The sequence below is a fragment of the Spinacia oleracea genome, chromosome 4 (genome assembly GCF_020520425.1).
Source record: "Spinacia oleracea cultivar Varoflay chromosome 4, BTI_SOV_V1, whole genome shotgun sequence".
In the NCBI taxonomy this organism is placed as follows: Eukaryota; Viridiplantae; Streptophyta; class Magnoliopsida; order Caryophyllales; family Amaranthaceae; genus Spinacia; species Spinacia oleracea.
In genome coordinates, this window is record NC_079490.1 from 115,832,863 (window position 1) to 115,844,792 (window position 11,930).

General features: G+C 40.6%; 1 protein-coding gene across 1 annotated transcript; it reads right to left on the bottom strand.

The window, feature by feature from the left end:
* Positions 1–6,348: 6,348 nt before the first annotated feature.
* LOC110783868 (pentatricopeptide repeat-containing protein At1g09900) lies at positions 6,349–9,547 on the bottom strand. Its single transcript, XM_021988251.2, has 2 exons — positions 9,334–9,547; positions 6,349–9,233 (listed from the first exon to the last, which is right to left on the bottom strand). Exon 2 carries the CDS (start codon positions 9,179–9,181, stop codon positions 6,584–6,586), a length of 2,598 nt encoding a protein of 865 aa, XP_021843943.2. The 5' UTR covers positions 9,182–9,233; positions 9,334–9,547; the 3' UTR covers positions 6,349–6,583.
* Positions 9,548–11,930: the final 2,383 nt, after the last annotated feature.

Below are 11,930 nucleotides of genomic sequence, written 5' to 3' on the forward strand. Positions count from 1 at the left end.
CAACCTCTCGCCTAGCTTTCGCAAGCTCGGACACGAGAAAGCTGAACTTTCGATCAATATTGGGGACGTCCCGAGCATAAAGCTCTTCAAACTTGCGAAGCCGCTTCTCATCATGAAGCTGGCATACGGCAGCGAAAGAGCTCCATTATGCAGACTGAGAGAAAGCGAAGTTAGTGGAAACAAAGTAAGGAAAGCGATGAGAGAAACAAAAATAAACACGCACACATTACCTCATTCAGATGGTACTGAGCCATCTTAGTCGGGTGGTTCGCCATCTCCCCAGGAATGCGAAATTGCGGGATCCCGCGCAGCAAATTCTCGTGGGCAGCTTCGGGACCAACCAAAGAACCCACATGAGCTAAGGGGTCCTCACCCAATACAGCAGGGCGAGCATAACGAGCCATGGTCTCCCGAACTTCCAGCGGAATCCTCTTCAAAGGGACATCCGCGCAGGGGTCACCGTGGACCAACCCTTCCAACACAGAAGTGGAAGTTGAGCCCAAGGTCTCACGAAACCTCTTAACCCCACGACCTTCGGAAGATCCACCTTCAGCGAGCTGAAGAGTCGAAGGCTGCTCGGCACCTTCGGCGGCAGAGGGTTGGTTCTCCGCAGCCTCCGAATCAGAGATCTCCACCACTATCTTCGGCGGAGTCTTGGGATCCTCTCCTATACCATAAGCAGCAGCTTCCTCGGAAGCGGGGACCTCGACGGAGACCATAGGAATGTCTGCCTCGGCTTGCTCCACCTCATGAGTGATGTCCTCAACAAACTATTCCGTTGGAGTCAAGGGCTTCAGCGGCGAGGGAACATTAGCCTCCTCAGCCAAAGGTTGGTCCACAGGATCATTAGGCACCAACACAGCGACACTCTTCAACCTCTGGCCATGCAAAGGAATGAAACGACGCAAGTTCTTAGGAGGACCCATCTCCTTCTGTTGCCGAGCAAGATACCGCTCCCCTGCCTCAGCAAGACTTGGATCCGAGGCAACAACCTGTTGAATCCTCTCCTCAGTCAAATAAGGCCTTTGGCTCAGAAACTCGAGAACCTCGGGACGAGGGGTTACCTTAGAGAAGAGCGAAGACTTCTTCTTCTTTTTCTTCGGAGACCTCTCCCCCGAAACCGACTTTCCCTACCGAGAAGCTTCTTCCTCCGAAGATTTCCGTTTCTTTAACCTCCGCGACTCCTAGAAAAGATAAGAGTGAGAAAGCGAGTAGAAAAGAACGAGGAAGATGAGGAAGAAAGAGAAGAGCTTACCTCGGGAAGGGCAAAAGAAGGAGGAGATGAAGCAGACGAAACAACCGGAGCAGTAACTGTCGCCTCGGGACCCTGCATAAAGGAAAAGACTAAATCTCCACACCAACAGTGGGCACCTCATATCCGAAAAGACAGAACGAGAGGGTTACCGGATCAGAAGTAGTTACCAGCTCAGGCAGAACAGTCTGTCTCGGAACTGCTTCTCCAGGACGATCGGCAGACCAAGGATCAGCTCGGACGTCGTCAAGATGAGCCAAGGCGTGATCCGAAAACTTATAACTCTCTAGCCTCGGCTGCCGAGGGCTACTCGCCTTGAAATCGTAAGGAGGGCAGCTAACAAGAATCTCCCCATCTTCCAACTTGTACCCCAACTTCTCAGGGTCAATAGCAGCCTCGCCGAACGCTGCAATAAAAAATAAGAAAAGTCAGATACAGGCAAAGCCAAGGAGAGGCAAGCACCTCAGCCGAAGCACGATCTCAGCACGAGAAATCTCACCCCTATCGTAGATCCTACTGAGACCGGCAGCAGCGAGGAGAGCCTCCTGAGTGATATAATGGAAATTAGGAAGCCAATGCAAAGGCTCCCTAGTCGTTTTCGCTCGGAACCACTCCAGAAGAGCAACATGATCCGGATTCTCCAGATCGACCGGGCCAACCCTAGACATCTCCGAATCCACCCTGACAAACCAATTCGGTGGTGCATAGTAATGGGGATGCTTCGGATCCACGGGCACCCGCACTAGAAGCCACTGCTTCTTCCAATTGTGAACCGAAGAAACATAAGGAAACGCAGTCAGATACTGCGATTCGCCCTTCCGAAGCCGCTTGTTGGTAATGGTCCACCAACCATGTTGGGCATTCTGATTCCTCCCGAGCTCGTGTATCTCCTTGAAAACCTCGAGAGATGGGGGATAACCCAGAAAATCGCACGTCCAGCGATAAGAGATGATGTGACGCATCGACTTCGGCGTCAACTGTGCCAAAGAAATGTTGTACTCCTCCAACACTCGGGAAACGAACGGATTCAAAAGAAACCGAAGCCCATAGTCAAAATGGTGGAGGTACACAACAATGAATCCTGGGGGCGGCCTCGTCACCCGAGCATGCTTCTGAAGCGGAAGCTCGCACCAGTAACCCAAGGCATATTGAATGCCATAAAGATCCTCGGCGAGCCGATGATAACGCCCCCGACGAGCTTCAACTAACCACTCCCCCTCAACGGCCGTGCCGTCAGGACCAGCAATATCACTCGGATCGTTGAAAAGAGCCGCAAGTTTACCCTCAGGATCCGCCTCCTCCCACCGCCTCGGGAAGAAAGGACGAATAGGAAAGCGGCCAGTAGCACCAGTTCCGTGGCTCGGCCCAGCACGAGCCCCACTCCCCGAGCGCTCTTCATCCTCGAAAGAGGTTTTCGCTGATCTATCCTCGGAACCACTAGACGAGGATACCGCACCAGTTTTCTTCTTCCATCTCCCTCCAGCCATGGCAAACACTCCAAAGAAAGTAGAGTGCCGAAGTGCGAAGAACTGAAGAGTAAAAAGAGAAAACAAGAAACAAATTACCTTCCTCGGAGCGGAAATCGCCGACGAATCGAATGGAGCAAAGACCCGAAGCTGATTCTTGACGAATTCACGAAGATCTGAAGAAAACTCACAAAGAAACCGTCGAAATTCTGGGAAAGCTTAAGAAGGATTTTGGTGAATAAAGTTTCGAATGATGATTTGGGTCGAGTATTTATAGGCCTTGCTCCAAAAAACTGCCTAACTTCCACTTCATTTCGAGCCGTACGATGAATACCACATCTAAGATATCTCCTCGACACCTGTCCCACTCACGCATTGAACTCAATGTCCCTTTTCGAAAAAAGAGATGGAAAACTTTCCAACTTCTGGTATATGGAAACCCGCCCATTTATTCCAAAATGGACCGGGTCTGGGGGGCATGTTGTTTGGGCTCCCAATTGACTATCAATTGGGCCGCTAAGTCCAAAGCCCAATGGCTTAAAACAACAACATCAAACCTGCGACAACTAAAAAGGCTATTCAGCCATCAACCAAGGCCCAAGGCCCAATAACAATAAATGACCTATGGGCATTTATCATGCAAACACTATAAATAGGCCGTCAAGGCTCACACCTTAAGGTACGTCCAACTTATTGCCTTAAGACTACTCTCTAGAGAACTTCTCTCTCTAGAATCCGAGCATTGTTCTTACTTAGGCATCGGAGGGGCTTTCCTCGGAAACACCCCCGAGGCTAGTAACATTGTCTTTGTGCAGGTGAATTCGGACAACACTTATTGAAGCTAGCAATATCTTCAACACACTCAAAAGGGCCTTCATTCGAAACCCATTGTTCCATCCGCTTCAACACCGGAACAGAAGGTATCATTATTTCGGAATTGACGCATATTTCAGAATTTCTTGTCATATTAAATCATTTAAACCAGTACGTTTCAAATAAAATTTATGTAACCAAATATCTTTGATGTGAATCTGAAAGTCTCCTATTAACAATATTGAAAACCAAGTTCCTCCACAACAAAAAGTTATTATGATGTTGCAAATTTACCTATGCCTAATTGCCTATTAAAGTTATAGCAGGGGATAAAATTTGTCAGCATTGCTGAGTAATACAGAGTTCTTTTTTATCCAATGTCCCAAATACATGGGGTGCCAGGTTAGTAGAAATGTGCCATAAACAAAGTCCTCAAATTCTGCAGCAAAATAAATAGGAGAAAACTAACTAAATCCTCTGTTTTTTACCCAACATAATAAATGACAGGAACCCTCAAGAAAATAAAACCACAAACTTACCTGAGTAAATAAAAACATATGGTGCCATTAAATACCCTGCAACCATGTTTTGCTGAACAAAAACCATAACCAAATTATATAGGCAGCAAGTCAAGGCCATTTCATCGAAGCAACACTATCAAGTAAAACAAGCAGGCAAATAAAGTGACATCTAGTTAAAAGCTGTCCAGAAATAGATTGAAAACAATGGCAATATTTGCAGGCTTCATTGGCAATTTAAATAATACAATAACACCCAAAAAAATCCCAATTTGATATAATCCGAAATACAAGCCTAAAAATACCAGCATCCTCCACTTATAAGTTGTTTAGTAAGGATATGTTAGGTGTATAACCTAACGGCATGAAAGAATATTTATCTTATCATAGAAATTAACTACAAGATCTCCTAAACAGTTTCAGGCTTCCAGCTTATTCAATTATAATCCTCGTGCTTTTGATTGTTCCCAAGTGAGAGTTACACTTGGTAGGCTAGTTCCAGTTAAAATAAACAGACAAGAAAATGATTTGTGACCACTGGGGCATATGCTATTCCATCGAAATGTAGCATGTATAGAAAACTCAGAGAAGATGGCTTCATTGCTGTGGCATTAGTTGAATCATGTCACTGATATTCAGATTGTAGCTGATAAAGGTATAAAGGGACTCGCTGACATCATAATAAGTTTGCTTACCATGATATCAAGTGTTGCTTGCAGATAGTGCATGTTTCTCAATTGCCGATATTTGCTTTTGCTCCAGATGTAATGTTTACACTTTACGCTTTACGGTATCTGTTATTCTGGACTAGGGTTATCTATTTTGAGCCTATTTTCTGGCTTTTCCGCATCTGTCTAGAGAATACTATATAAACTCTCTAGGTCAAAACCTAGTTGTATTCTGTAATCTGTAATCCTCAAGATCAATAAAACTTTCCTCCCCTCTGCCTGTGGACTTAGCTAACACATTGTTAGTGAACCACGTTAAATTCTCTGCGTTCTTTATTACGTTATTTATTCTTTCTTTGCATACGTTATAACATTCTGAGCCATAAGTCCCATAACTATAAACAAAATATAGCAAAGGACAGATGTTTTTACCAGAAAACCATATAAATAACAATAAGCATTTCAATGTACGTATATATACTAAATAACCCTTTCCACAAGCACAAAAGAAGTACAAGCAGAAGAAACTATGACAGTTTTCTCATATAATGGGAAATTGAATTCAAAATCAGCCATAACACTTGGCAAAACACAATCTTACTGTCCTAACATCAAAGCGCGCAGAATATAATGTTTCATATGTGCTTCAATAAAATACCATTAAATGGAAAACAGAAGAACCAGTGTAAGTTTAGATTCAGGCTAGTTTTACTTGTTGTATAAATATATCTTGGTTATTGAGGAAGACTCTTAGTTACTAGAGTTTTGTTGAGAAGGTTGGAGGTGCGGTTGCAGTTGTACTATACAGAGCCGAATGTTTTCCATTAAGCTAAGACACCAGAAACTCTGGGGAAAATTAAAATCAAGTTGCTTGGGAAAGAGTTTTATGCAATAACAGGGCTTCTCCTAGGAGCTTATTAGCCACCTGGTTGTCTATTCTAAGCAGACTTACTACAACAGATAGGATGCTGAGTTGGAATTTGATTCCAAAATCTACCTGTTGCTTTCTGTGGTATATGCAATGAGACTAGAGCTTTTGTTTCTTCAATGTCCATTTACTGCTCCAATTTGAGAGAGAAATTTGAGGCTACTGCATGTTACATGCCTGCTACTGGGTTTAGCCCTGAATTACAATGGGCAGTCAAATGCATTAAAAGAAAGAGACCTAAAAGCACTCCGTATTTTGAGTGTGTTTACATTCTGTGGATGCAGAGGAATGACAAGGTGTTCAATGAAGCTTGCAAAGCTCTGGGGAACATTTTCGAAGAAATTCAAGGTTGCTTGCAGAGCAACTGACAGCAACCGAAATTCCTATTAGTAAATCCTTGTTGAGGTTGTTTAGAAGATTTACTTGTTGTAGCTCTGTTATTCAGCTTTTGCTGTTTGCTTTTGTTGCTTGTTTGAATTAGAGGTTTTCTACTTATCTGTATTGGCTGTTAACTTGGTTTACAATGATTTCATTAGGTAATAAATAATCTTTAATTGCCAAAAAGTATTAGATGCAGCCATGCAATCTTGAGTAAAAAGATCTGCGTGATCTAAATTTAGTGTAAACCAGTTAGATCAGAATTACTCTCACGCAGGTCAAGTTGGCCTAAGCTCGTCTAATCACAACCCTGAAACTTCATGGAGATACTAAACAGACTAATATTATTAATAGAGAAGGAAACACAAGCACACATAGGTATATGGCAGACAATAACTAAGACTGACTAAAGCAAGCGGAAAGGTAGATAAGAGTAACTCATAAACTTATCTCACCTTGACTAAAATAGTGGTCGGAGAAAATGAGAACTGGCTCCTTAAACAAAGCCTTTCAGAACTTCATCCACACACAGGAAAGTCCTTGGCAGTTGAGCAAGTTATTCAACAAGGAAATAGAAGGCCACGCTCAACAAAATGGATCATAAGACTGTCTGCCTCTTTAATATTTCCATCTAATTTTAGTTTCTTGTTTACCTTTATACATAACTTTGAGTCAGGTATTAAATTCCGCCTAAACATCCTACAAGCAACTTTGTATGCCAAAAGAGGATTTCCTCTGTTTAGATAACTTTGCATGAGCACATGGCAAGACTGAGCATCGATCCTTGAAGCCGTTCTCAGAACTTTACCCAAAAGGTTGTAAGCTTCACTTATGTATCCAAAGCTACAAAGCTTTTCTATGACTTGATTATAAGCAGTCTGGTAGGGCTGCTTAGGCAGCAACTTCTCCAATAGCTTTAACAAATCTTCGACCCTGCCATTCTGACAATAGCGGTGAATTATCATTCGGTACATAACAGGATTTGGAAGTATGCTCCTCCCCAGCATTTTCTTTATAAGATCAGTAGCCTCTTCAATTTTTCCTCTTTTGCCCAATGCATCAACAATTGTTGTATATGTCACGATGTCGGGGCTCTTGTTGACCAAATACATGTCATCAAGTAACGAAAGAGCTCCCACCATGTCATCCTTCTGAAAATGTGCATGAATAACAGTTGTAAAGTTTATAACGTTAATGTCACATCCCTTGCTCAGACACTCTTGCATAAACCGTTTAGCCTCATCTGTTTTTCCTTCCCTGCAGAGAGATAAGAGCAACAAATTGGTTTCAGCAGCAGATGGAAAAAACCCCTTCGTAATCATCTCCCTAACCACATCACATGCCTCGAACAATTGTCCTTCTCTTTGGAAACCATGCATCACAACACTATATGTGATGGCATTTGGGGTCCACCACTCCTCCTCACTCTTATTCATCATGTCCCGAGCTTCTGAAGAGCGACCGATATGACAAAGACCATTTAGCAAGGCTGTGTATGATACAGTGTTTGGTTTATAGCCATTCTTGTACATTTGCTGAAGCTTTTCCTTAGCCTCATCCACCCTCCCCACTCGACAAAACCCATCTACAACAGCAGTGTAAGTCACTACATCTGGGATGCAATTCTTCTCCAACATCTCATTAACAATTTCTTCTGCTCTGTCTATCCTTCCTTCACGGCATAAAGAGTGAACCAACGCGGTATAACTAACTTTGTCCATCCGAAATCCTCGCTCCTGTGCTTCTTTTAAAAATTCATAAGCTTCATCACTGTGTCCATACTTGCAAAGCATATGAATAAGATTATTATATGTGACCATATCTAGCAACAAGTTACAGGCCATCATTTTCTCAAGTAGCACCTGTATCTCAGCCATGTTTTTCCCTTTACAGAAGTAATTTATTACTGTATAAAAGCTAACTTTATCAGGCGCACATCCCCTAAGAGGCATATCCTCAATCAACTTGATGGCATCTTGCACCTGATTAACATCACAGTAACCCTTAATTAAACAGTTATACGTAACAACATCCGGTGCAATTCCAACAATTTGCATCCTCTTTAAGAATCTAAATGCTTTGTCCAACCTGTTGCCCATCACTAAAACATGAAGGGCAGTATTACATGTAGATAGGTTAGGTTGAACCCCAGCCATTTGCATCATTCTAAGAACCCCCATTGCATGCCTTACTTTCTCCGCCCTGCTGTAAGAAATCATCAAATAACAAAAAGCCTCTGGAGTGCGATGGATACTTCTCCTACGCATAAGATGGAGAACTCTCCGAGCACCCTCACACAATTTAGTCTTGCCTAGAATTTGAAGCATAGCATAGTACACGACTGAGTCATGACGATACCGCCACTGCCTGTCAGCCCAGTAGAAGAACTCTAAAGCTACCCTTTCATCGTCTTGAGAGTGAAGAACTGCGCATACTTGACTTGGTTTGATGCTTCTCAATAAATTTTTCATCTGGCTTTCAAGGTCAGGGTTCCAATTCAATCTCAGCCCAACCAGCCTACAAATTTCTCTCACCAACGGATGCCTTAATTCACTTTCATCCATTTCATATCTTCTATCACAATCACCAACTTGCTGATAGTTCTTATTATATGAATCCAAGACCTCAAATTCTTCATCCTCAACATAATTCTGTCTACTATTTGTGCCATCTATATCTGATTCTTCTTCATCAGACGATATCTCATTTACGGAATGACTTAAACAACTCCCAAAAGAACCTATCCCATTGAAACCACCGTCAATCTTATCAAAATCATCCTTCTGCGACGATGGGATTAGCAAATTAGACCTAAAATTCCTATTTTGCTCAACACCCATAAGCCGAATCCCATCAAACCTACCCCCAGTTTTATCAAATTCATCCTTCTGCAACGATGGGGTTCGCAAATTAGGCTTCAAATTCCTAATTTTCCTAAAACCCACTTGCTCAGTCCTTACATTCTGATGATTTCTCCCCCTAAAATCATGTTTATTGTTGATAACTCTATAATTTAACATAGAATTGGAATGAAATTGACAAATAGTTGAAGAAAATGGGGAGATTAAAGCAACAAAATGATTACGCTTTAAATGTGCGAAAACCTGCCCTCTGTACTTGAATTTGAGCTCTTTGATAAAACATTCAGCTTTCATCATTGAGATTTTTCGTAAAATCAAAATTATTTGATCACAGCTACTAGCTCAGTACCTATGCAAGGCATGAATTCAATACAATTAATACGAGGGGAAATTAATTATGCCAAATTATATAAAAAAAAAATAAGCTCAGAAATGTTCCGGCGGAGTACCTGGCGGAGGTGGAGGAAAGGCAGACTCGCTCGGCTATCTCTTCTCCACTAATTCAGTTAAGGGCCATTTTTTCCTTTGTTTTCGTAGCCTCTCGAGTTTGGTTGTTGGCTTGTTCGGTTGTTTTACTAGTTCTAATGTCAATGCATTGGCTGTTGCAGTGCTGTGGGTGGTAGTTGTGATCTTTTTCTCTTTTCGATTTTGATGGTAAAGGTTAAAGCGATTGTTGTTAGAAGCGGTAATCAATTGAGGTTTTCAGGTGGAGCCAATAAGATCGGAGGTCCCTAAACTTTTCAAAAATAAAGTTGTTTGGTCCCTCTAGTTACAAAAGGAATAGTTTAGTCCTTCAAAATGGATAGAAACAGCTACTTTTGTTAACACTGTCTCATTTTTCGTTAAAGTCAATAAAATCCTAACACTTATAAAAGCAAGGACTTATGATTACAATTCACGTAATAGTGAATTTACCGTTATGCCCCACTTTCATGCACAAATTTATTTTGTCTTCTTCCTTAAAGACCGTGTAATTATGTTTTTGTCCCTCTCCTTTCGATTGTGCCGCTTGGCCCTTTCACTCTGCAACCAAGATCTCCATCCTTCGCCCTTGCTTTACTTCCCTTCTCATTTCGACAACTGATTCCTCCCGTCTCCAATTCCATTTTCGAGTTAGGTTCGTCTCTCCTCTTCGACTGACATCAGGTATTTTCTTCTTACTTCTCACAATTATGATTATTTAGAATTTTTTATGTCTATGTATTTAAATTTCGATTTTTTGGGGTTTACAATTTCGATCATCTATTGTATCCAAAGCTATCACTTTTGTTCTACTTCAAAGGAATTTCATGTATTTTCCTTCTTATCTTCCTTCAATTCCTGAACTTTTTCGAATTTTCTAGGTCTTTTTATTTAAATTTCGATTTTTTGGGGCTTTTAATGCTTCATATTAGGGTTTATATTTCCGATCATGTAAATATATCGATCTTTTTGGGGGGTTTTGATGCTTCAGACTAGGCTTTATATTTCCTATCATGTATATATTTCAATTTATGTATTGGAGAGAGGGATCACTAATTATCATGATTTGAATCATAATTGATTTAGTATATTTTCTGTATTTTCTGCAATTTTGATTTTAGAATTATGTTCATATTTTGGTTAAATTGGTTGATTTGTTTAATTCTTGTGAATTTTTTCTGTATTTAAATGATTTTTTTACTGTAATTGTCTCACATGGTGGTTAATTATGTTCTAACAACTCAAATTGGAAAATTTCTCATCTTTGTGAATTATTATTTTTTATTTTATTTTTAAAACTAAAAATGATGAATGAGTAGTCCCTGCATTTTTTGTTTATATCATATATTCCTCTGTTATGGATGAATTTAATCCCTAAAGGCCTAATCAGTGTTTTTCAACTCATGAGAATTTGAAGGATCTTTGTCTTGGAGGTATAATTCACGTCAACTTGTTTTATTTGTGTGTAGAGAGATGGCATAGGCATTGGTGGTCCCTGGTCTGGTTTTATGAATTATCTAACTGCTTCTTTAAAATCAAAAGACGTGAAGCTTATCATGGATTGGCAGCCTAAATCAAGTGGTAATGCACTTTCTCCCCTTTTGTGATTCACTTGAGGAATGTGTTTGGACATATCTAATTTCACAACTCTTTTTTGTGTATTGCTGACGAACCAAGTCTTTTGGTTGAACAACCCATCATTTTTTCCAAGAAAAAATAATAATGTACTTTTGGCTTTTGCTATTTGTTCCTTTTACAAGCATAACACTTTCTTCTTTGTAAATGTTCGTTGAATCATTCTCTTGATTTTTTTGTTAATCGAGTTTATGTCTTGCCAGTGTATTTTTTTGGATTTGAACTTATAGTGTTGACAAGAAGTACTTGATGGCATTTTTTTTACTTCAGTAGCATTTTTTTCGTGTTTTTCTCATACTTCATAAGATTGTTGTGAAGGAAATAATGCCCTTGGTCCAAGTAGGCATTTAATGTTAAGTCTAATAAATGTGGTTCAGTATTAATTAACAAGTTAATAAATTCAGTGAGATCAAGTGAGCTGAATGCCTAGCTAGAGGCCGCTTCAGTTCAAGTGGAATTAATGATATTAATCCACAACTTACTCTTGACTGAACCCGTAGGGTCACACAAATAGTACGTAAACATATCAAGTATTTAATGACATTAAATACTCCATCTATGGATATTCGGAATCGACGGATCTTGGTTTCAGCGGGAGCTGAGATCGTCAAAAGCAAGAAATGAATAATCCGGAAACGATGATATTGCCGGAAACGGAAATATGGATCGTATCGGAAATATAAATATTATCCAAGTCGTAGATGTTGCTGGAAACGGAAACATGGTACGTATCGGAAAATATTATTGGAAATGGAAATATTGCCGGAATCGGAAATATTGCCGGAAACGGAAATATTGTCAGAATCGGAAATATTATCGAAATCGGATAATAATTCCGGAAACGGAAATATTAAATATTTGTTCAAAACGGAAATTAATTCCGGGATCGGAAATGTTAAATATTGTTCGTATCGGAAATGAATTCCGGAATCGGGAATTTAATCGGAAG

Bases quoted from the DNA above. Each gene is read 5' to 3' on its own strand.
- LOC110783868 (XM_021988251.2), bottom strand. From the start codon at position 9,181: ATGATGAAAGCTGAATGTTTTATCAAAGAGCTCAAATTCAAGTACAGA.